General features: G+C 35.2%; 1 protein-coding gene across 3 annotated transcripts in view; it reads left to right on the plus strand.

Moving 5' to 3' along the window:
• The first annotated feature begins 94 nt into the window (after window positions 1–94).
• Window positions 95–26,265, plus strand: part of BLM (BLM RecQ like helicase) — a 56,610-nt gene continuing 30,439 nt past the window's right edge. Inside the window, exons 1-12 of one of the 3 annotated variants that reach the window (XM_036231915.1) lie at window positions 95–200; window positions 9,108–9,209; window positions 10,138–10,829; window positions 11,984–12,146; window positions 14,379–14,503; window positions 17,745–17,877; window positions 18,169–18,863; window positions 20,646–20,837; window positions 22,840–22,958; window positions 23,746–23,859; window positions 24,770–24,868; window positions 25,082–25,230. In XM_036231915.1, coding sequence (XP_036087808.1) covers window positions 9,112–9,209; window positions 10,138–10,829; window positions 11,984–12,146; window positions 14,379–14,503; window positions 17,745–17,877; window positions 18,169–18,863; window positions 20,646–20,837; window positions 22,840–22,958; window positions 23,746–23,859; window positions 24,770–24,868; window positions 25,082–25,230 — 2,579 coding nt within the window. In that variant the 5' untranslated portion in view covers window positions 95–200; window positions 9,108–9,111. Of the gene's footprint in view, window positions 201–3,829; window positions 3,988–9,107; window positions 9,210–10,137; window positions 10,830–11,983; window positions 12,147–14,378; window positions 14,504–17,744; window positions 17,878–18,168; window positions 18,864–20,645; window positions 20,838–22,839; window positions 22,959–23,745; window positions 23,860–24,769; window positions 24,869–25,081; window positions 25,231–26,265 lie in introns of those variants that run through there. The other 2 variants (XM_036231914.1, XR_004954331.1) reach the window with 2 other exon arrangements.

The following is a 26,265-nucleotide window of genomic DNA, read 5'->3' on the forward strand; positions in this document are numbered from 1 at the left end:
TTGGACTTTAGGCACTCGTGACCTCGCTCACGGGGGCGGGGACAGGTGCCACGGGCAGACGGTATTGGTCAGCTTCCTCAGAGCGCAGCCAATCGGAATTTGCCGACTTCTGGCGCGAAGTGGGCGCGCTGCGCGCGGGCTGAGGAAGTGTCGCGGGGAGTTTGGGCCCCGGTTCTGCCGGCTCGGAGCCTCAGGGAGAGGTGAGTGCGGCTCGCGGACTTAGGACCGGCCCGCCCCGGCCCAGCTCGTCTCTCCGGCCCAGCCATACGGGAATGCCTCGCCGGCTCCTCCTTTGCTCCCCGGTTCGGCTGGCCGAGCCCTGTTGCCCGACGGGCAGCCTGGGAGAGAGCAGAGACGGTTCCCTGAGGCAAAAGGGCCCGGGGCGGTGGCGAGCTGTGGCATGGTCGCCCAGGACTTTGGGGCCGAGCCGGCCTAGCGCCCAGTGTGTAGTCAGTCACCGGCTGGGCTCAACCCAGGCCGCTGCCCCTGCCCCTGTTTTCCTGAAAACTCCGCACTGTTCTACGGCCTTCCACAGTTGTGAAGCGGGCTAGTGTGTTTTGAGTGTCTGCTGTGTGTCACGTGCTTGGCACCCGCTGTCTTAAAATTGTAGCTTCACAATCCGCCAGCAAAGGGAAGTGGTTAGGGACCCAGACTGCGTCACATGCCAGGGTTAGAAGCCCCGCTCTTTCACGTAGCAGCTGTGTGATTCCGTGGTTACTTCAACTGAGCACTTCTACTTGCTTGCGTCATGTGGGAAAAATGATTGCTTCTGCATCTCGGGGTTTTTTTCCTCAGGATTAAATGCCTTAGTATATGCAATAAATGTCAAAGAGTACTTGGTTCATAGTAAGGGCTCTATTGTTACTCAAGTAGCTCAAATCGTCCTTATTTTAGACAGGGAAAGTCCAAAGCACAAAAAGGATTTGAGCTAGAGCTGACTCCAAAGCATCTTCCGCAATATCAGGCTTTCTTTCTCCCATACCCCTCACCTGCCCTTAAGTCACTCAAAACTTTGGCCACCTATTGTCCTGAGAATCTGCGGGTGCCTGACAGCCCCTGGTGCTTCCCTCCAGTGTAGGTGGCACTCCTGTGTCCCTCAAGGGTAAGGACTAGTCATGGGAGAGACTGAGAAATCAGACACTGAAAAGGAGGAGATGTGGGGAGTAGTAAGTAGAGGTAAATTGAACCAACATTTTGTTAGCTGGGCTGCTGTCAGAAAGTAGCTTGTAGTCAGCCTACAGGGAGGAGAAATTCCTAGAGAGGTAGCTGTTGTTTTCATTTTACTGATGAGGAAACCCAGAGTCAAAAAATTGGGCAAAGGCCCCAGTATTGATGTATCATAAAAGAACAGTATGCAGGGAGGTTAAACATCCACTTTAGTATAGTCAATATGATCTATGAGAAGGGAAGGAATAAAAGGGAGATAAGGGGAGTGAGTGGGAATTTAACTATACTTGCAATGTTTTATGCTTTAAAAGAGAAATAAGACATGTTAACTTCTTAAATGTGGTTGGTGGGTACATGGGTATCATTCTGTTATTGTCCTTTTCTGTTTGAAATATCTAAAATTAAAAGAAATGTAAATATAAATGTGTATATTAAATATGTTACTATTAATTAGATTTGTATTTATTTTAGTACCTATGTATTTTTTAATATATTTCCCTTAAAAGGGAAAAAGGGGTAGAACAAAGTAATTACAAAATAATTTGGCACCTAAACATAATAAGTTTAATTGCTTTATTTTTTTATGCCTGGTACTATTTACTTCTTTTTTCCCCCAAGAGTTTAAGTTTATTGGGGTAACATTAGTTAATACAATTATATAATTTTTAGATATACATTATAATTTAACATCTGTATATTCTATTGTGTGTTTACTAACCAAAGCCAAGTTTCCTTCAGCTACCATATTCAATCCCCTTTACCCACTTCACTCTCCCCCAACCCCCTATATTTGACTTTCTTTACCCCATCTACCTCCCTGCTCCTTCCCCACCCTGTTCCCTCTGGTAACCACTAGTCTATAGTCCATGTCCATGAGTCTCTGTTTGTCCTTTTTATTTGCTCCTTTGAGGTTTATATCCCACATATAAGTGATACAACGTGATTTTCAACTTTTTCTTTCTGGCTTATTTCACTTAGCATGATTATCTCGAAATCCATCCATGTTGTCGCAAATGGCTGTATTTCATCTCTTCTTATGGCTGAGTAATATTCCATTGTATATATTGGTACTGTTTACTTCTGTTACAACTAGTTCTCATTCTTGTTTCTTTGTGTGTTTTGCTATTTTTGTCTGTTTGGAAATTTATCACACTTATGCCTGGTACTATTTACTTCTTTTTTTCTCCCACTGTTTTGGAAATTTATCTGTGGGAATTATTTAAGGCTTAAGATAAAAGTATATTTCTCCAGAGATGTTTTTGCATTTGCTTCTGCCAGGTGCCTTGGAGTTAGGATCACTTTAATCTAAATTTGTGACTTGAGATTTTTTTTTTAATTATGCAGGTTGATAATTGTTTCTGAAAAGATTCTTGGGCTTGTGGTTTCAGGGTCATCCCACTCAATCCCTCAGCTACTGGTAATTTTACTTATAGATAGATATCCTGGGATGGAAGTGAAGTTTAATTTTGCTTTACCTTTTCCCAAATGATATAGTCCTTTGGAGTGCTGGTTTATAGGGGAATACTTCCAATCTTGGGTGGACCCTCACTTTGATTCAGAATATCTTTTCTTCCAAATTTATCAAAACTGATGTTCAGATTCTCAGAATTAGAGAGCGCCCTCAGAAGAAAAGCAACTTCAGTGCTCTCCTTACCTTTCTGGGTTTCTACTTTGATTTGGATTTTGACCTGATAATTTTTTAAGCTTCTTGTCAAAGATTTAATATACTTAATATTTTTTTATTTTATCCAGCAGTAATCTAGGTAATTTATCCAGCAACCATCAACAAACCTTTTCTGTAAAGGACCAGATAGTAAATATTTTAGGCTTTGAAGACTAGGCATTCTCTGTCATAACTACCTGACTATGGTGCTAAGTTATCCAACTATGGTGCTAAAGCAGCCATAAGCAGGATGTGAACAAATGGCATGGCTGTGCTTCAGTAAAACTTTATTTACAAAAACAGGCTCAGGCCAGATTTGGCCCATGAGTCAGTTAATTTGCCGCTAGAGTATCTAGATGTAGAATATATAGCTTATTGATTATCCCAATGACATTTGTGAAATATTTTTTTTCCCTATTTTGTTGTTTTTGTCATTACACATTAAACATATTTTAGAGACTAAGGTTTTTCATTTTTAAAGATGAGTATCATGCCAGTTTAAATTATTGTTACTTTTAATATGATTATAATATTTCTAATGCTAGTTGCCACTGCAGTATTGTTTAGTATTCGTGTGCTTTGGTCATGAATTTTAGAAGTATTTTTGTTGAGTTTTGTGAAATATTCTGTGGTGTTCCAATTGGAATTTTGTTAAACTCATTTAATTTATGAAGAACTGTTGTCTTTGTGATATTTGAGCCTTTCACTTAGGAATATGAAATATCTCTTTACTTATTCATATCTTTTTTTATTTCTTCCAGTAATACTTGGTCATTTTCTTCATATCATGAAGATGTATGTCTTTGTTAGGTAAATTGGTAGTTTAATATTTTCATTGCTGCCATTAATTGAATGCCTTTTAAAAATTGTATTTTCTAGTTATTACTACCACATGAAGATGCATTTGACTTTTGCAAATTTACATTTGATTTAACCACTTTACTAAAGTTTAGTTTTCTATTGTTGGGACTTTTTCTTTGGATTGTGTTCCTATATAATTAAATTATCTACATATAATGATATTCATGTTCCTTGTTTTCTAGTATTTTCCTTTTTGAATAATTTTGCACTGGCAAGAATGTCCAATAGGAGAGTGAAAATGAGAGAACAGTCTTGGTTTTACCTGTATTTTTAATGGATTCAGCCTTTCGTAAAATGTAAGATGTTATATTAGGTCTTGACTTTAAATACTTCTGATTCTGTTTTAATGTATCTATTAGACATGGCTTGAATTTTATCAGATACCTTTTAAAAAATGCATTGATGATACATGTTGTATGATTCCCTATATACAAATGAAGAAGTTCAAGAATAGGCAAAACTCACAGTAATAAAGTCAGATACTGGTTGTATCTGGGGTGTATTAACTACGAAAGACACAGAAAAGCATATTGAGGTGCTAGAAATGTTCTGTACCTTGATTTGGATGTTGTTTACACAGTTAATATATATAAGAAAAACTATATTGAGCCGTACACTTAAGATTAGTGTACTTCTTGTATATTTTACCCCAATAGAAATACATTTTTTAAATTTTTTGATCTTATGTTAATTTTTATTAAACTGTTAAGGTGATATATTAGTGGTTTCACTTGATTTTAAACCAGCTTTACATTTCTAAGATAAGTCATAGTTGATCACAGTCATAATTGTTTTGTGACATGCTTTCTATATTCTTTAATATTGTTTTTTCTTTCATTTAATAAATATTGATTAAGTGCTAGGTTCTTAGAGATGCTGTGGGTTATAAAACCATTAATGGCCCATATTTGCATTGTATTTACAACCTAGTAGAAGAAAGACCAATTAAATAATTACAAAAGTGGATGTAGAATTGCAACTATGGTAGGAACTGGGATTGAGAGGTATTTTTCTTTATCAAATATATATTGCCTACTATCTGACAGATACCATTCTGAGCACTCCACAAATATTAATTCATTCAAATACCAACCATATGAGGTGAGTAGGCATTATATAGATGAGGAATCTGAGGTATCATTATGTCCAAGAGCACTTAGCAAATAAGTTGCAGTCAGGATGCAAACCCATGTACTTTGGCGCGGAGCCCCATGCTCTTAATCATTCTTATGTGACTACCTAAGTATAGAGTTTTCCTTAAGGAATTAATGGTTAAATTGACATGAAGGATGAGTAGGAACGAACTGTGTCAAGAGGGTCTAAAAGAAGGCTTGGTTTCAATCAGGAGCATGTAGTCAACTGTGTCATATGCTAAAGAGGTCAGGAAAGTGAAGGATTGAAAAAGGCTGTTGGATTAAGTAACTTGGAGATCGTTAGTAACTTAACGATTTTTGCATGTAATCAGGCTAGAAGCCAGATTTGTGTGAGGAGTGGCAGGCAAACTGGAGTGTGAAGATTAATCTTTCAAGTTTGGTCCTGCCCTGACTTGGAGAGAACAGTATATATAGGGGGGATAAGGAGTCAAATAAGTGTTGAGTTTGGGGTCTTTTTTTCCCCCAAAGGGAGAAATTCTCACATGTTTAAAAACTAAACAAATAGAAAGGAAGTCATTGGCTGAGAGAGGAGTAAAAGTTTTGAGAAGGTGATTAGATAAGGTGAGAGAGTAAGTTGACCAGAGAAATGTAGTTTTCAGGGCAGTGTTGCAGGGACCATTTGAGGTTGAGCATAAACTTCTGTTTCTTATTTTGTTCTCATGATGTTTTAAGATCAGTACCATGCTTGTTTTGTAGAATGAATTTTGGTGCTTTTTAGAACATGTTTGACATTCTTTCTGTTTTGACCGTTCATTTTGATTTCCTTCTTCTTGTCTTAATATTGATGACTTACATTTACATCAAAAAATCTATTTAATTTAGATTTTCAAATCCACTATTATACTTAATGTTTTTATGTATTTTTCTCTTCTATTTCTTTTCTTTATATTTTACTTTTTACTTTAATATTTTGTTTTACTGTTTGTCCGTTTACTATTCTTTCCAAAAATGACCTCTCGATATTATCAGTTCTTCTAATTTTTCTTTATTGGCTTTCCTGCCATTAAAAAATGTTTTTATTTGAATTGTTATTCTGTGCTTTTTCTAAGACCTCGACATACATAAAGAGAGAGTGCCAAGGAGAGAGAGAGAGAGAAAGAATTAATTCATTGTTTTTCTTTCCTATGGCTATATCCAGATAAAGCATATTCTTACCAAAGATATAGACTCCTGGTGGGACTCAGAACCCCCTGAAACAGATTACAAAATTTGTTCATTTTCCTGGACAGAGGGTCTATCTCTTTAATCAGATTGTTACCAGAATCTAACCCAAAATGTTAAGAACCACTGCTGCCACTAACAGTTCAATGTGTAGTATTTTAATTATCACTCTTTAAAAATAGTATTTTATAATTTGGAATTTTTTTCTATGTTCCAGTTGTTTTAAGACCATATTTTGACATTTCTAAAATTTGCTTATATTTTTCTTATTGTTTTTATTAACTTGTGCCTCTAGTTTGAAATGGTATAAAATCTTTACTTTTTTATGTATTATATTTTTCTTTATGACAGTTTTTTGATTGCTCATCAACATTTTTTAAAGAGATTATATTCTCTAATCTTCTCATTTTATCCCTCCCAAATACCTATTAGTTCTGGAATCATAGAAAACTAATTTTAGAAGGAAACAGAAATTCTCTAGCCCAACTTTCTTATTTTAGAAATGAGAACACTAGAGAGAATCATTGAATTCTTCAAAGCCAAATGGTAAATTTGTGGTAGAAATTGATCAAAGAATCTGGGTTTTTAGTACATTTCTTATTTCTACTGGTCTTTTCTTTAGTAGTAAAGTGATACTGATCTCCTTACAAATTCTGCCTCTTTCTATTATTTCTCCTTGTATTTTTAACAGTTTTAGCTTTCTCCATTTTCTTGCTGTGTTGTTTGAGTCATGCAAATTAAATATAGTTTGAGCTTTTTATCATCTACATTTATTCCCATTGGTTTGAACTCTTGATATAATGTGTAGATCCTTTTTATATCTCTTATCCTTTGTTTTGTTTAATTTTACCTATTAAATATAATTGAAAGATAAATAAAAGTCTAAACGAAAGAGAATTACTTTAAATACATTTTTTTAAAAAAAGATAATTAAAACCTAGGTATTAAAACTGTAATATAAAAGATCCTTGGAAGAATGGACCTGGAGACCATCCGATACCTAGTAATTAATAAATGTCCTTTTCTTATAGGAAGTAATAGGATTATAAATTTTGACAACTCTGTTTTTCTTAGGTAAGCCACACAGAGATCTATATGCCTCTTCCCAGAAGATAAACAATATATGATAAAAGAATAGAACATGTAATGTTTATGAAATCCCTGTTAAAAGTCTGTCTAGAAATTGTTTAATTTGACTAGAGAAGAGGGAGTTGCTTGTCCTTAGTGCCCTCCCGAGGTCAAGTTGAGGTTCCTAAGGTTATAATTGGATCTTATCTCAGGCTCACCATTTGCCCTGGAGAGGGTAGCTCCTCTGCTTCGAACACTAACCTAGTAGGGTTCACAGAGCTTGGCTGTGTGTTTCAGTAACCACCCCCTAAGACCTCAGAAATGGGAGGTGTCTTTGGACATGCAGGAATTGTGGTCTTAAAATATTCTCCATTAAAAAATATCAGGGCTCCTTGGGGGAAGTGGCTGATTCTAAGTATGGGCAAAACAAAAAACAAACAAACAAACAAACAAAAAAACCCCAAAAACACACACACACACACACACACACACACACACACACACACACACGATAAACCTGGACTATTTTGTCATTCCAGATAGTAAGGAAACTCTCAAAGACTACTAAGGTAATGTCAGAAGGACTGAAGAACCTACCTGAAAAGGCTTCCACTGGCCAAACATGAAACGATTTGAGAATCAATAACTGTATTGAAACATATGTTTAATCTGAGTTTATAACTATACCAAAAAAAGTTGACCACCATTGGAAGTTGTTAGAGAATGAACTCATTATTTTGAGAAGTCATAAATGAAGGGAAAGAATTCAACATTTCTCCTGTCCTTCCTATGTGAACTGGACTACTGGGTATATTTCAGCTAATCAGTGAAGAAGGAGTGAAAAAATTAAAATATCACCATTTTGAGAGGTCAACTTCCAAAATAATGAAGTAAGGACCTTAAGATGTCTATAGATGAAACAGTATTGAATGGGTTGATAATTGACTCTGGGTGGTAGGTATGTAGGAGTTCATTATACCCTTCTGTCTACTTTTTAATGTTTTATTTTGGTAGGAACTTGATTAAGATATAATTCAATGTCAGTGTGAATTATTCAGTGTTTATTAATAAATTAGCTGTTTTACTTAGACATTTTAAAGAGGAAAAAGAGGCAGAAATCTTTTCTTCTTCTGGAGAAGTTGGAACAAAATAAAATCTATATCATAATCATTGTCCTTATGCTCAACACATGGAGATTTCTCAACTGAATATAAGTTTCTACCAAGTTTTTCTTCCAAAGTGAAGTTAATAAGCATAGGTAATTTTAATTAGTGAGTGGAATGTGATTTATGTAAAACTTCATATTTCCACAAACATCTAATGTTGTTAACCCTTCCTCCTAAGATATATGTTGTAAAATAAAAGTACATCTCTGTTAAATATAGAATGGGAAAGGGGTTATAACTATCAGCCAAAATGAGAATTTTTTACTATCCATTGATTTTGGCTATCCTAAACTGTAAATTATCCCAGACGATAGTTCAGCAATATCACAGATTGTTGCACAAGGGGTAAGTATGCCTGACAAAAGTATTCTTTCAGGTTGAAACTAGATTATGAAGCATGGTATCCTGGCTGGTGAACCATTGCTCTCATTGGTGGTGCTCTTCCTTCTTTTCCAGATTTTTCCCTTGGGCAGAGAATTCAGTTGTTCATTTGCTCTTTGGGTTTACAGTATGCTTTGATCATTTTCTCCCTCCTCACTCCCTGTCCAGTTTCTATTCTTCAAGCCCAGGGCAGGTCCCATTTTTCTGCAAGCCTTTTCCTAATAATCCCTTCCCTAAAGTCTTTTGTGCTTATTTTAGCAGTGGTGGAAAGCAGGTCATTTTGCTATTCAAGTGAGCCTTCAGTTAGTTAAACATTATATATTTCAAATGTCACCAGTTGTAAATGTCAACACAATTTATTGACCAAAAAAAAGCTTCATTTACTTTGGGCACAGTTAGGACAGTGCTCCCCCTGCAAAAAAAAAAAATATTGTGATTAATGCAAAATACATAGCTCCACTAATAGTTTTTTTCCTCACTTTGTAGGATCATGGCTGCTGTTCCTCAAAATAATCTACAGGAGCAACTAGAGCGTCATTCAGCCAGAAAACTTAATAATAAATTAGGTTTTTCAAAACCAAAATCTTCGTAAGTATTTTGGTTGGTTTGTTGTCATACATGCATTTAACACACAGTATCATACAAATGAGATATCTGCCCTTTCAGCCCTTTCGTTATATAGACGAGGAAGTGAAGGATGACTTTGAGAGTTCAATGATTTTCCCAGTTTGCAAATTAATGGTAGACCATATGTTAGCAGCACCAGGTAATTGCACGGTGCTTTTGCACAGTTCCTGGCACATAATACTTACTCAGTAAATGTTTTTGAATGAATAAATGAATGAATAATGAATCTTCTTATAAATTGAGGCCAATAGGTATTTTTAATATTTTAATATAATTTTATATCCTTTCCAAAAAGAGTTTATAAGGAAACTATATAGTTCCCCAGTTCTGTTATTTCCTCCAGGCTATACTCCAAACTCCTTTTAATGATACCTGATAGTAGTTTGCATTCTTTATGTGCCCTTACCAGGTTCTAGACACTCTTCTGGATGTTTAACTTAAAGTCACCATTGACCTTCATGTCACTAAATCCAGAGATGTCCAGGACTCTCTTACTTGTCCTCCAGATCTCAACATAGGTAGCAGTTTTTAATCCTTTTTCCCAGAGGACTATTAGAGTAGCAATGAGTAGCCACATTTTTTTTTTTTTAATTTAATGCTATCCCCTCCCTCTGGAGTTGCTGTTAAGAACTACCAGCCTGAGAAATAAAGTAGTCGGAATGGCCTGGGCACTCTCAAGACTGAATAGTAGCCCCTGAGTATAAAGAATCAGAGCACACAAAGTATAATGTAAGTTCCCTTATACATGTTAAAGTCAAAGAGGGAGGTAGTCTTTGCTCATTTGTGATACAATGAAGGTAAGTTATATAAATTAGTAAACAATGCAGAGCTTTGAATCGTTTTAGGTTTGTTAAAATTGATCTAATTCTAATTTTCAATTATTTTTCAGAGGTTTCACTTTTAAAAAGAAAATATCTTCAGCCAGTGATGTATCTGTGACTAGTGTGTCAGTAGCCAAAACACCTGTGTTAAGTGATAAAGATATTAATGTTACTGAGGCCTCTTTCTTCAGTGAACCTTTAGCCTACACCGCAAGTCAGCAGACAAAGATCGATGACTTTCAAAATGCTCCAGCAGGACAGCAAACCAAGAGAGCTGGTTCAAAACCATTACGGCCCGATTTGGTGCAGGAAGTTTTACATACTACCCAGAGCACACCAATTATAAGGGAATCCCGTGATCCTACTTTCAAGAAATTGGAATTTAGTTCTTCATCAGATTCTTTAATTACCATCAACAGTTGGGATGATATGGATGACTTTGATACTTCTGGAAATTCGAAAGCATTTGTTACACCACTAAGAAATCACTTTGTAAGAGTAAGCACTGCTCAGAAATCAAAAAAGTCTAAGAGAAACTTTTTAAAAGCACACCTTCATAAAGCAAATACAGTAAAGATTGATTTGACTTCTTCCTCCTCTGAAAGCAAGCAAGTATATTCCACTAAGGAACAGAAGGCTGACTCTGAATGGTTAAATAGTGATGTGATTTGCATTGATGATGGCCCCAATTCCAAAGAGCTTATAAATGAAGATTCTCAGGATAGTCACTCTTTAAAAACTCATTTAAGAGAAGAAGGAGGTAAAAATTATGTTTATTTTATCTTCATTTCAATATGTTGATTGTATTTGTTCATTCAGAGCTAAGCTTTGGGAACAGTAGCAAATATGATAACAGCTTTTTATCCTTAGGATCTATAGAGGTACTTATTGAACAATCTGTTGGCTACGTTCTCGAGGCAGAACATACTAATGAAATGAAAGATTTTATTCTGCTAATACAATTTTTATATTAACACCAAGGATAGCTCCGTGATTTTACATATGAAGAAAATAAGGTCCATAGAAGTTAAAATGACTTATTAATGGTCTACTGGCTGGTTAGTGGTAGAATTGGGAAGTGAAACTAAACTAAGCCTCTCTATTACAATTCCTTTATGGCTTGCTGCCACCTAATATTGATATATATAATATGATCTAATCATGCTATTAAAGTATTATAAATAGCATTCAAATTATTTTCTGTTTAGGTCTCGTAGTTATTGGATGTCCAGAACTTGATAACTGAGATTAGCCATTTGTGGAACTATTTACTTTATGAAATAGTTGTAAACATGAGACTAAAATTTCTAAACACCTGAACCTCATTAAGGTTACTTTAGGGTGAAAGAGGACTAAAAAGTGATGACAATTAAGCAAAATGATAGTTTAATCAAATGTGTTACTGTTTATGAAGAGAAAATTTGGTAAAAGGTAAATTAGAGAGCAACAATTTGGCATTGTGTTTTTCCTCATAGTCAGGAGAAAGACACTGAATCTGGTAGATTTAAATCACTCGGAAGCCTTCGTGGTAAAGTAGAAGTAGTCTATCTGCACAAACAACAGTGTTTATACAATTATCAGACATATTTTTTGCACTTTACCCTTATTTAAATATAAGTAAAAAATAGACAAGAGTGATTATACTAACTATGGTTTCATAGTATAACTGGAGACAACTGTAAAAACCCTTAAGTATCTTCAGCCTCAATCCAGCATTCATTGGACTTAGTCCAGTTAACTCAATAATAATTTATGAAGAAACAAATGAAGATTAATGTATTAAAGGAGAGTGGTCACAGAATGGTGTTATTGTTTATGACTCTCCTGAAGCACTCACTTTTCAGTGCTCATACCTCGTTCTTTCTGTTTCATCAATTATTAAAATAACCTATGTTTACCAACTATTTACTTTAGATAACAGTGAAAAGAAGAAAAACTTGGAAGAAACTGAATTATATTCCATTGAGAAATCACCATGTGTTGAGCTTGATGAAGATGATTATGATATAGATTTTGTTCCACCTTCTCCAGAAGAAGAAATGACTTCTGCCTCTTCTTCCTCTTTAAAATGCTTTAGGTAAAGTAACTAATTAATTAATAAACATTATTATTTGTTTCTCGGATATCTGAACTAATTTAATTTAGTTATATGGTTTCTATATAAATTAATTTCATGCTTCACACTTTATTACCTCTAAGCAATTGTATAGTTGATTTTGACACGAGGAATGTATTCTTAAAAATATTATATTTCCACATTCCTGGATCTGAAATGACATAAAGCTAACTTCTTATTTGGGAAATTATTTAGTAAGTGATATGCACCCCCCCCAACCTTTTTTTAAACCCTACACATTAGAATTGCCATTGTATTTGTCATTCACTGAGTTTTAGTAAATTAATGACATGCTTGTGTTTAATTGTGTTTAATTGGTAGTGTTATGGGAAAAATTCAGCTCATCAATAACTTGTTACCTCCATCTTCACCCCAATCTAAATCACAGTCCAGTCGAGTGGTGGAGTATATACTATGATATTAACCAATATTTTGATGAGAACTAGATCCCTATGTTATATCACCTTAATTAGGAAAGGAAGGCAGGAAGTAGTTTGTGTGCATAATTGAGTTTCTTCGAGTTTGTCTTTTAACAGATGTGTTGGGATGTTTGAAGAGGCAAGAAAGGTTGAAGTGTTATTACAATTTGATGACAAAATTAAAATACTATAACTGCTCCCCCTCCTCCTCTTCCTTTCTTCCGATAGAAGTTCAGACAGAATTGTATAAAGTAAAGAACTGAGCAGAAGTTCATATAGAGTAGATTCTAAGTCAGCATCCTCATTTAGGGAGGGGAAACAGCTTAGGCCCAAGGAGGAGTAGGTGATGGCTCAGGATAATAAAATTAATGGCAAATGGATTAAGATCCAGTGCAGTACTGTTTCCTGGCTTTTTTTTTTTTTATTTCTTGAAAAAGTGTATTGCACAGACAGCACTGTGACCACTTACTTGTAGTTCCAATATTCCTACAAACCAACCATTTTCTTTAGCCATTTTTTATTCTGATTTTTTTCTTAATATTATTTTTAAAACATTTTTCATATTTTTATTTCTTTTAATGGCTACATAATTTGAGTTGCCATACCATAATTAATTTCACGTAGATCTTCAGCACTTGGAAAGTTATTTCCAAGGTAGATTCTATTTTCCATTGCAACCTTGTATACATATTTGTATATATTATAAAAAGAATTTTCACAAATGATACTTTATGTGCAGAGCACACTTAAATGTTGTTTTCATTTCATTTTAAAATGCTGGTTGTGACTTCTGAATTAATTTCAGAAGTGTAATGGTCAGATAATATATAAAAAAGAGAAATATGTTTTTGTATCTCCTTGTATTCTTAAACCTCTTTAGCTGATACTCAAAATCCTTCATCTTCAGGCCCCAAATTACTTTTCACCTTTATCACCAGTTGGAAAATATTGCTAAAAAAGTAAAACCCTTCCTTTAATTATATTATCATTTTATAAAACTATATAAAACATGGTTATCTGTCCTGCTTTAGAAAAGTAAAGTTTGATTCCTAGATATCAGATGGATAGAATTATCTTTTTTAGCTCATCTTCATAGTCTCTCATTTCTCATACCATCTTTCAAGGTTTCTTCCAATCCTACCGTCTTGGCAAAGCTTTCTCAAGTTCCAGAAAGTGTTATCTTTCTTTGGATTTCCACAGTACCTTTTCTTTAATGATTAGTACTAATTTATTTTGTTACTGTTAAAATATTTTTATATACAGTCAAACTGACCATGTTTACATGTGTTAATATATTTTTGTATGATCTGTATCAGTTAATTATATGTACAGATCTACACACATATATGTGTTTGTATCAGAGAAGGCTGGATAAAATGCTTTGGAATCTCAAAAGACAGAGAGGTTAATAACCGTCTCCTGAAGAAATCAGAAAAATAACACTTGGATTGGGCCTAGAAGAACAGAGATGATATGGGTGAGAAGAGATTGGAATAGTGGGTTTTTCAAGCTGAGAGAACAGAGGCAGAAATTCTGAAGTAGACAATGCAGGGCTCATGTGAAGACTGTAAGTGATGCGATGTGATTGGAGCCTAGAATTACTGAAAGGGCATAAATAGAGATAAAGTTGAAAAGGTCTCTTGGGCCACAAGGTGAAAGACTTGGAGGGCCAGCTAAAGAGGCTTTAGAATAGAGAAGGTATGAAAACATTTTTCTCTTTTCTATTAATTATCATCTGACCAGTTGGACTGGTTTTATATTTTTTAATTTGTAGTATGTTAAAGGACCTTGACACCTGTGACCAAAAGAAGGAAAGTTTTGGCACATCAGAGGACTTGACAAAACCTGAGAAAATGCCTACTCAGCAGTCTAACGAAGAAAGCAGCACAGATTGTGATGGTACAAAAAAGTGTTTTATACATTTCACATATTTTAACTACTTACTTTTGAAAACAAAGTTAAGGTTATATTTTTACCTGTGACTGTATAATATAAAATGGCAAATTTATAATTCCTCTTGCTGTAATATAGTCATCCGTGTTCATTGGTTAGCCAGCATTTGCTTGAACAACTTGTAAAATCATGTTTTCAAAAGGTAATTCATTCTCTATTTTGAAAACACTACTTGTTAGAAAGTTATATCTTATATTTAACCAAAATTTACCTTCCTATAACTTAGTCTTTGTGAGAGAAGTCTAAATATTTTAGAAGTTTTTTGTTTCTTTTTATTTTAAGGCTACATATTATTAGGTCTTTTAACTCTTGTGTAGATATAGGTTTCTAGACCTTTCATCCTCCTAGTACTCCTCATATAGACTCTGGGTTTGGGTCTTAAAGATTAATATGTTTTTGCTTTTGGATGTTTCTTAATTCATTTTAAAATTTCTATTAATTATCTGTATAAATAATCTGGTAGTGTTATAAGGCTGAAAAACAGCAGTCTTTTTTCCCACTACTAATTTCTATTTTCCAGAGCCTCTTTCAGTCTAAAAATTTATGTCCTGTTTTGGAAATTTTTCTGGTATCTCCTTTTATTTTCTTCTTTTTGTTTTCTCTTACTTTTCCTGGAACCTCTGTTATTTGGATATTAAACTTCCATTATCTTTCTATTTTCCATGTCTTGCCTCTCTGCTTTCTGGGAGATTTCCTCAAATTTATCTTTGACTCTTCTATGGAGTTTTTAAAATCAATTTCCAGGTGCTCTTTTTTGTCTTTAAACATTTCTGTAACACATTCTATTCATGTTTGCCGTATGCCGTACTTACTGTGTGTGTACACGTGCACACATGCATGTGTAGTGGTCTCTGTGTTTCTGCTTGCTTCAGATTTCTTTTTGTTAAGTGCCTTACAAAGTAAATTAATTTAATCCTACACAGTGGCCCTTTAAGGTAGTTTCTGTTATCTGCATTTTACAAACAAGGAAACTGAGGTACAGGAGAGTTAAGTAATGACACATGGTCATAGAACTAGACAACAGCAGAGCTAGGATTCGAACCCAGCAACTTTGAGGATCTTAAGTTTGCACTGTTTGCCTCTGCACTATAATGTTTCTGCATCATTAAGGTTCACTGATAAAACGACTGGCAGAGTCATAAAGAATATCACTATAGGCTTCCCTCTCAGCTGACCATTCATCATCACTTCTTGTTCAGTTAGTTACAAATCTACTTTCAGCCCATGTTTCTGACCCTTGTACTTGGGGATGCAAAAGTCTTGGTCATATAACTCCCAGAAGTTCAAGGTCTGAGACAGCAAGAGGGAATGTTTGGATGGGACATTTGCTCTAGAGAGATGCAGTCCTGAAATACAAATATGTCTCCTCCTCCTCCTTCTCCTTCACTGGACTGTGTGGCTATGGCAAATTAGTTAAGCTTCTCTGGACTTCAGTTTCTTCTGAATAATATCTACCTTGCTGGTTAGTCATCTAGATTCAAGGTAAAGTACCTAGTGTACTTTGGCCTTCAACAAATGATAGCTATTGTTAACTGCCAGTCTAGTAATCCTTTCAAAGAAGGAAGGATATTAAAATGGCTGATTTATTTCTGTGAACTCTTGCTAACTCTATAATTGTTTCTAATCCTTCTTTGAGCTCACAAAGCAGCCATTTGATAACATGTTCTAGAATTTTGCCTTGAATTAAATCAAGATCACCAGCCTGTAGCTTTGGCAATCACATTACATTTTTTTTGAAAATTAGAACAGTGTTTGCTTGTCTTCACTCTCACATGTGCTCAACTCTGCTATTCACTAGATGCCTCAAGTATCATTGAGATCTCATTTGCAGGTTTCTTTTGTGTTCTGAGGTGTAATCTGTCTGACAAGGAAACCTGAGTTCCTTTCCAATGGCTGTATCTCTTTCTGAGCCTGTCTTGGCTTTCATTTCCTTCAGATCATTGTTTATTCTCCTCTTTTTATGCCGATTCTCCTTGCAAAGAAAACAGAATTAAAAGAGGAATTCAGCAATTCCACTTTTACCATCTTATACCTCACGTTCCTATTTGCATCAGTCACTAGAAAAAGTCCGCATTTAACAGTTCATTCTCACATGGATGCTTGTTCCCACATTGCTTTGTACACCTCTGATTTGTTCTTTCTTTCTCTCCTTCCTGCCCTTTAGAGCCTTAACTGACTTCTCGGTCAGCAGTTTCCCAGCAGCCTCATCTTCTTCTCTAAATATTTCTTCCCCTTATTTCTGTGATTGTCTCTTGTGAATGCTGTTTTCTCCGCAGCCCACTTAAATCTCTTATTTCTCGTTTGTACCTTAGGTCCTAGGAGTAGAGTAGGCATCTTTTTTTCCTTGCTTCCAATACATTTTTTTCTTCCCTTCATCTAAAACTTGCCTCCTTTGACATTCTGTTTTTTAGTTGTTATATGGCTTAAACAAAAATATGTGCAGTAGGCTGACCGGATTCAGATACCCAAATATTGTTACCAGAGATTTCTCTCTTACATACCTGCCTTCTCTCTCCTCTCTTTCATCTCATCTCTTTATCTCAGCCTTTCATTATTTTCTCTCTGTTTCCTGCTTTCCCTTGTACTAGTCTTATTTCCAGCTGTGTTTCCCTGTGGCAGAGAGGACCACCAGCAGCCTCTCCAGCTTGTTGAAAAGATAAGCCTTCTGTCCCGGCCAGCCAGAATACTTCTAGACTTGACTCTCATCGAGCTGCCTTACATCAGATGCCCACTGAGCCAGTGGGGTAGGGTGGTCTCCAACAAGAGTCTGGGTTGTCCGCTGTTACCATCGAAAGAAAGCCTAGATGCCAGGCAGACAACAGCAGTGGCGTGGCGGGGCGGGGTCTTGCCTGTGCAGCCCTTATGATGTACTTTGTGTGGGTGTGGTGAGATTTACACCTGAGTTAGTAAAAAATCATAATAAATTGATAAAACTTTCTATCTTCCAACAACCCTGGTTACCCTAAGAGAAATATTAATTAACATGAAGTTAAATGATAGCATAGTTATGAGCCCTCATGATATAGAGACGATCTGATATCAAATTGGTTCACAGGCAAATAATTAGGACAATACATGGTTGTGTATAATCTTATTTTTAAACTACTTCAGATTTTACACACATGACTTCAAAAATCTTGTCTTTTTGTTTTCAAGGAAAAATATTAACAATATGATTACTTTATAGCTAAACAGATAAATTTACAGCAGCAGCTTATTCGTGTGATGGACCACATCTGTAATTTAGTTGATACTATTCCTGATGATGAGCTGAAATCTTTGGATTGTGGGAACAACCTGCTTCAGCAGCGGAACATAAGGTATCTTGATTTTTCTCCTTCTGAAACATATCGAACTGCATTTCCACCACTCAAAGTTAGAAATTTATAGGGCAAAATTTCCAGACATTCTGAATAGCATAAATTGTCACTGTGTTTTAAATTTATTTACTTGTTCAAACTGTTCCTTTAGCATTTGTATTCAAGTATTTGAGATTGAAAAAAAGAGGATATATATTTTGCCATAATTTGGGATGAAACTAAAGATATACTTGTGTGGTCTACCATGATAGACTACTGTACTTAATATGGTGTTCTGTGTTCTCTCTTCAGAAGGAAGCTCCTAGCCGAAGCAGATTTTAACCCAGGCGATATCGGTGTTCTTGGCGCAGTGAGGAGGTGTAGGCCTGATGCGCTTGGTAGCCCCATGGAGGATGTGGCATCTGTTTCCTCACCTTACGTATTTCCAAAGGGTGATTTCTGCCCTACCGGGAATTCTGATGAGTTAAATTTTTCACTTGTTCCCTCAAATTCCATTTCTACTGGGGAATGTTTAGTGACTACTACTCCAGGAAGGGCAGGATTCTCAGCCACCAGGAAGAATCTCACTGAAGGACCATCATTCAGTTCCCATGTACAGCAATGCTTTGTGAGTAGCAACCGGGCTGACACACCAAGGACAGAAAAAAGAAATGAAAGCTCTCATTTCTGGGGAAATGTTCTCACAAGCACTGCCATGACAGATCAGAATGAACACATTTCTTCAATAGACTTAGAAAGAGAAATCCAGGCTTCCTGTGATACTGATAATTTTGACATAGATGGCTTTGATGATGATGATGAGTGGGAAGATATAATGCATAACTTAGCAGCTAGCAAATCTTCCACAGCTGTCTATCAACCTATTAAGGAAGGTCGACCAGTTAAGTCAGTATCAGAAAGAGTTTCTCCATCCAAGACAAAGTGTCTTCCAGTGGCATCTACGCCTCAAAATAAAAACTTCTCAGAATCAATTCAGAATTACACTGGTAAGTTTAAAATAAATCGAATGCTTATACTTGACATAAAAACAAAACTGTCTAAAATTGTAATTGTGTAAGAAAAACTATAGCGAGTCATCACTGCCTCAAAACTACATTGTTTCTATGCAAATTTTTGCTGATAATATGAATTACAAATCAATTTTAAAAGCAAGTTGCTCTTTTGTCTCTGTAGCAGCTGTAGTTTTATAAAATGTGTAATTATAACCTATTGTAGTAAAGCTCTAAAGTCATTACAAATGTGCTTCGCCTTTAAATTAACATTTTCAGTCCCTAAAACAATAAAGCTCATGAAGGCCAAGTTTATAATGATTCGGGGGATGGGCAAAAGCAGAACTGAATTTATGTTAAAATGTGTGTATATTTAGAATTCTGATTAATGAGAACTGATCAGTTTATAAAGCAGAGAAGTGTGTTTTATGTCTTAAAATATTAAAATTTCAGGCAATCTAAGAAAGATATGAAGTCAAAATTTTTAAATCAATCAAATTTTCTTTTGGCAAAATATTAAAATTTCAGACAATCTAAGAAAGACATGCAGTCAGATTTCTTAAATCAATCAAATTTTCTTTTGACTTAGAATCCTTTTAATTCAGTCAACAAAATATTTATTGAGTGCCTATTATGTGCTCTGTTCTGTGCTAGGTTCTGGTAATAGATGAATAATGAATATTTCCTGCCCTCCTAGAGTTCACAGTTTAGTGAGAAGTTTTTAGAGGCTGCAGAGAAAAACCAAAATTAATTTAAAACCATTGTGATCAATGTTATAAAGTTATTACAAGTGTTTTTTTAACACGTATGCAAAGTTCTATAAAGTTAGCCCTCCCTATTTTTGCTATTGATGACTTAATACCACAGAGGTTATTCTTACAGTTACACTGTTGAACTTTAAAATAACTGTTAATGGATTTATTTTTGTATCACGTTAGAATATGTCATACCTGAAGTTCACAATTATCTTTGAGGCAGTTGAGCATTGGGGTTGGAGTACCTGCTAAAGCTGGCGTGAGCTCCTCTCGTTCTCTGTGCTGAACCAGAGTTGCGACAGCAAGGATGGAGAACAGGGGGCGGATGTGAGAGACATTATGGAAGGAGAATCAGGAAGCTGAGATGACTCTGAGGTTTCTGACCTGGTGACTGGGAAACTGTGACACCATTAACATATAGGGGAGTCAGGAGACAAGCAGATTTGGAGAAAAGCTGAGGAGGATTATTTTACGACTTGCTGAGCTTACAGTGCTCGTTGATTATTATTCAGGCAGAAATGTCTTTCAGACAACTGGAGACTCATATAAGACTTGGAACTTAGGAGGGGATCAGTCTGGTCTTAAGAAAGATCTAGGTGTTCCGTGTACGTAGGTGATGCTTAAGATCATAAGATTAGGAAAATTCCAAAAAAGAACATCTAAAGAGCCTAGCCCTGTCTGAAAGACTCCTACATTTAATGGACTGGTGGAGTAAGTGGAGCCAAGAACAGGGATTTAAAGCAAGCAGAAGATCCACAATTATCTTGAAGGTCAAGAAAGAAGAGGAAGGAGAGAATACAGAGTAGAGTGGTGCTATAGAGAAATCAAGGAAAGACCTGAATTTGGCCCTTAGGAAGTCTCTGGTGGCTTTGACACTTGTGCAGGAGGAAATCTGGTAAATGGGTTAAAGAAAGAATTTGCTGTTGGAAAATGTATGCCAATGATTGTCAGGGCAAAGGGTAAATGCTAAAACTGACTTGTGACATTAAAGCACTGATGTTACTTAACATTGACTGTTTTTTAGGTGAGTCGGCACAAAATTTACCATCTAGACATCTGAAACATGAGCGTTTCCAAAGTCTTAGTTTTCCTCATACAAAAGAAATGATGAAGATTTTTCATAAAAAATTTGGCCTGCATAATTTTAGAACTAATCAGCTAGAGGCGATCAATGCTGCACTGCTTGGTGAAGACTGTTTTATCTTAATGCCCACTGGTATGTATTTTTAGATATAAATTGGCAGGAATCCATTGGCAGATGTGAAATGAAAGCCCTATAATAGAAATTTAAAAAACCACCTATACAGTATTTTTATCATTTAGGGGCCTCTAAATCTCTCGTGCTATAGTAAGAAAGTGTACTTACTACATCACACTCTCTGTTCTAGTTGTTGACATAATAACATTTATAGCCTTTTAAGATTTTCTACTCAAAGCTCATTGTGTTGAACTGATCTAGAATTTCTATTTGGGAATTTTTATTTTTCATGGTCTAAATTAATCTGCAGCGTGAACAAAAAACATAGGACTGGAATAGATACATGACCATTTCTGGCAGTTTACTTGGTACAGTCTAGTGTGGTAGTTAAAATCATCAGCTCTGGAGTGATGGCCTTTAAGCTGCCCTTAAAGGCTCTACCACTTATTAGCCATGTGACCTTGAGCAAGGCATCCCATTCCCTGAACCTCATGTGCTTCACAGAGTGTCATGAGAATTAAATGAAGTTCATTTTCTGTAGTTCTTTCTTGGCCTGTTTTGAAGAGATCCAGGACTTTTCATTGTGCTATTAACATTTATAACAGCTGTTCACTGATTTATAGCCATCCAAGTCAGAATATTAAATAAGCAGTTAGAATAAGAGCATGGGAAATTTGGAGTTTCAATACATACACATGAAGTCTTCCCCCTGCCTTATTGTGACCTTAATTACTACCGTCATTGTTAAATAGTGTTGGCTAGGCATCTGAATTTTTTCAAACCAATTTTAAAAAATCAGACAATGTTGGTTTAATAACATTTCATATTTCACTGACTTGTTCATTCTGTGTCTTCTGTTTCAACTCCAGGTTGGTACCCCAGAACTAAAGCAGGAAAGTGCCCTTGCTATATTAGTGGTTTTCAAGGCTTTTCACGGTCTTTTGGAGTTGCAAGGGGGCATTTTTAAGGGTCCTTCCATCCTAATTTCAATCTCTTGATTTATGTATATAAAGATTCCAAATAAGGTTCTTTTAGACCAAATTTTGTGAGCCACTGATCTAGTACATTTTGCAGGTGATAAAATTGAGGCATGGGAAGGTTAAATGGCATGTCTAAGTCATATAACCATTAAGTGGTAGAGCAGAAAATAGAACTCAGCTTCCTGTTCTTGCTTTGACATTTACACATATATACCAAAGTGAAATTTACTTACTACACATGCAGAAAAGATGGACTGTACTGCTTAGTTTTTAAAAAATTGAAGTCCTAGATACTGCCTGTTACAAGTTTCTACCATTAATGGGTTGGTGAAGTTGAAAATAGGGATTAATCATTTTAGTTACCATTAAATGTGTCCCAGTTGTCTCTCCCTTTTGAATTAGAGTTACATGGAGAGAGACTCCCACCGCTTTGGTTTTGAAATTTCCTTCTCTTCATCTTCTGTTCGTACACACAAATGTAGTTCTGTTTTGTTTTGCTTTGTTTGTTAAAGGAAGATTGGGTCTATTACTTTACTGATGAGAGTATGAGGAATAAAAGTTCCGCTATTCATACTAGTGGTTTAAAAAAACATCCTAAAAGTGCCCTCTGGTTCATTAAAGAAATATTAAATCATAGGGTTTTGTGTTGTATATTTTATCACATTTTAAGTCTTTAAAAATTAAATATTATATAAAATAATTATTTTAATATTGGTATCATATAATCAGAGTAGCCCCTGTACTGCGTTTGGATTTCCCAAGTAGACTTTTAAAGCACTTCTGTTGCATTTAAGTTTTCTGTCCTGATTCTTGCTTTTGCTGTCATATATACCTACATGAGATGTCTTAAAAGATAAATGTTTACACATTTAAATTGCCTAAGTATTTTGGCTCATTGAATATGCAAATTGTTGGTCATGGGAAATATCCCTTGGTATTCTATTAGTTAATTACTTTAAATATTATATGTAGTTTACTTTGTAACTTTTGCTTTCAAGCTCTCAAGAAAGAACTGACATTTTTTGTCATTTCTTTTTCAGGAGGTGGTAAAAGTTTGTGTTACCAGCTCCCTGCCTGTGTTTCTCCTGGGGTCACTATTGTCATTTCTCCCTTGAGATCACTTATAGTAGATCAAGTCCAAAAACTGACTTCACTGGATGTAAGTTAAAACCAAACGCTACCTATTATATAACAGTTTGTGAATTATAAGAATAAAGCTCAATAATCACATTAATTTGTACATTTAAGCACAAGTCATTGAAAATTCTGGTACAGATAACCTATAATTCAATCTGATTTTATTCTAGAAGACTGTATTTTACTAAGAACTTTTAACTTGCATCTTGCTGATGTTCTAACTAATTAATTAAAAAATAATGCTTGTGCCTATACACGTATGTCCTTTTTCCTTCTGGTTAGGTTAAGAAAGTATATGAATGCATTCTACTAAATCCTGCATACTGTGATCAAACAAAACTATATTCAGGGTTGTGAACCACCACCCCTTAACAAAACCACTGGTTTGATTTTTCTTCCAAAGAATATCTTCATGGAGTGATGATAGCCGTTGTTCAACCATTCATAATGTTACAGCCCTTTTATCATCATTACACATTAAAACCCTGAAAATATGTTTACCTAGAGGAGAATATAGTCGTGCATTAGGACTAGAATCTCTTGGATGCTGAATTCATATTTATCTTATTTACAAATAAGCAAAGGAAGTGAGGAAAAGAGAAAAAGAAATGTAAACAATGAGGAGAATATTTTGAGTTATAGTTTTTAAGGGTTTTTAAATATGTACTGATTATTCGTTAGTTATACTGAGATTATCTTTGACAGGTTTGATATATGACTTGTGAAATATTTACAAAAGCTAGGAATAAATATAAGCTGAAGTCAGATTAATATGTAAAGTTTAAATAGTTTACTACTTTTATACTTAGATTCCAGCTACATATCTGACAGGTGATAAGACTGACTCCGAAGCTACAAGTATTTACCTCCAATTATCAAAAAAAGACCCAATTATAAAACTTCTGTATGTTACTCCAGAGAAGGTTTGTATTTTATCATTATTTTAAAATATGATAGTAAAGCTATGTTAGAAAAAAAATCCAATTTGCCCCCTGTCACATAGGGGAAACCCCAGTCTTTCCCTGCTGTGTTCCTCTCTTTTGCTATTCACATAGAATACTTCATTCTTGTCAACAAGTGTGTGGAGGTTTTTTCCTTACACCAAGCAGTTCTATTGGTGATTCCCTATCAGTTATTACTATAATGGATGCCAAATGATTTTTTAATTTAGTAGGCATTCTACTGTAAGGAAGAGCTTTTCCCTTTACCTACATATTTATAGCAATATGAAATTGTGGATTTTTAATTTATGCAGTGGGCTATAATCAGTTATCATTATGTATTGTGTTGTTCTAATTGTCTTGGATTTGGCTAATGGGAGATGTCCATCAAACTGGCTTCTGTGTCATTTTGACATGTCTCTGTCAAGATGTGGGTACCAGATATGGTTGTTGATACTGAGATGTTATTGCTTCTAGGCTCGTTCATGGACAGAACTATGAAACATATACATAGACATATATATGTATATAAGTATATATACACATATGTATATATATATGTGTGTATCCCCCCTCCCCAAGTAACATGCACACAAGTAACATATCCATAATCCTATTTTCAAAGTAAACGTGTGGTGGGCCTCAGATATATTGAGGGCTAGGAAAAAAATTTTAGAACCACCATTCGCTAAATGGGAGTGAACATTCTAAAATATCTCTGCTATTTTCTATTACTTCTGCTAATTCTCTTTGTAGATTGGTATAAGAACCAATTTTCTGTGAAGGTCTTAATGCAACTTAAGTTGTAGTGGAATTTAAAAACAATTAAATCCTTAAAGTTATGTGGTATTTAAATGTTTTTAAATGTCTAATTAATCCATTTCTGGTCTAGGTCTGTGCAAGTAACAGACTGATTTCTACTCTGGAGAATCTGTATGAGAGGAATCTCCTGGCACGGTTTGTTATTGATGAAGCACATTGTGTCAGTCAGGTAAATACTGTTTTATATATCTTGAAATGTCAATAAATATATACTACCAACTGTATATACATTTTCAGGACTGAAGAAAAAAACATTGGGTGAATTATTCTGCTATTTCACTGAAGAATAAGGTGGTTGTTAATACAGTGAGCAGTGTTCACTTTGTATATAAGAAAGATTCAAATCGTCTGAAAAGTGATGTTTTTTTTCCCCCCCACCTAGTGGGGACATGATTTTCGTCAAGATTACAAAAGAATGAATATGCTTCGCCAGAAGTTTCCCTCTGTTCCAGTGATGGCTCTTACTGCCACAGCTAATCTCAGGGTGCAGAAGGACATCCTCACTCAGTTGAAGATTCTCAGACCTCAGGTGTAAGTTGTTGAAAGTCATAAATTTAAAACCTTGGGGTACCAGTTCTCAGATTGCTACACATTATAATCACTTATGGAGCTTTAAAAATTCCAATGCCCAGGTTGTACCTGTTGTCAGTTAGGTCAGAATTTGGGGGCTGGTAGCCAGTATGTTTTTAAAAATCCCCGTGATTTCAGTGTGCAGCAAAATTTGGGAACTGGGGCCCTGGGGCTTTTTTCACTTACTGGAATTAAAACTCACTCCCAGTACCTACTTTGTAAGGAGGAAAAAAATGCATGCTGTCCCTGTTAGATTTGGCATAGTCCCAATAATAAATTAGCTTTTATTTATCTAATTTTGACCCCTGTATATCCTAGAATATACATCACAAAATGAACCAATGGCCCTCTTTGGTCATTTTCCCCTGAAATTCCAGTTACATCCAGGATGTTGAAAACAGTCCAGAAATTATGTGTAACAGCAAAGGGCTTGTTCTTGCCACCAAAGCAACAATTATTCAATAACAAAAACTAAAATAGAAGAAATATCCACATATATATAGGTTGTACTAGATTATTTTGTACCTGTACATGAGTTTGTTAGACGCAAGTGCATTCTCTGATAGGTTCATTCACTCAGGGAATATTTACTTAACGGCTGTTTTATACCAAGGTTAAAATATTTTTTTCCTTCTTATTTGTTAGTGGGTGCTTTGAGTTTGAGGAATGTCTGAAGGAATAATGACTAAAATATTGGGGTGAATTTTTAAAGCACCCCTTTAATTCATTTACAATTAAAGATCGTAAGCTGGCTCTATAAATATTGTAATAAGTAAAGACAGTAACAGCATCTCTCTGAGGATTATGAGAACTGGAAATGCCATATGAAGGATATGAGGGGGTCATGAAATTAAAGTAGCTACAAAGACCTTTTCCAACACAACTGGTGTTCTCGAATGCAAGAATTTTAGAGCCCTCAAAATTTTGTGTATGTGATCACAAAATTAAAAAAAGTATTTTAATTTAATCTCACTTACAGAGTGATATTTGTATAAA

The sequence above is a fragment of the Rousettus aegyptiacus genome, unplaced genomic scaffold, assembly GCF_014176215.1.
Source record: "Rousettus aegyptiacus isolate mRouAeg1 unplaced genomic scaffold, mRouAeg1.p scaffold_m13_p_14, whole genome shotgun sequence".
Taxonomy (NCBI): Eukaryota; Metazoa; Chordata; class Mammalia; order Chiroptera; family Pteropodidae; genus Rousettus; species Rousettus aegyptiacus.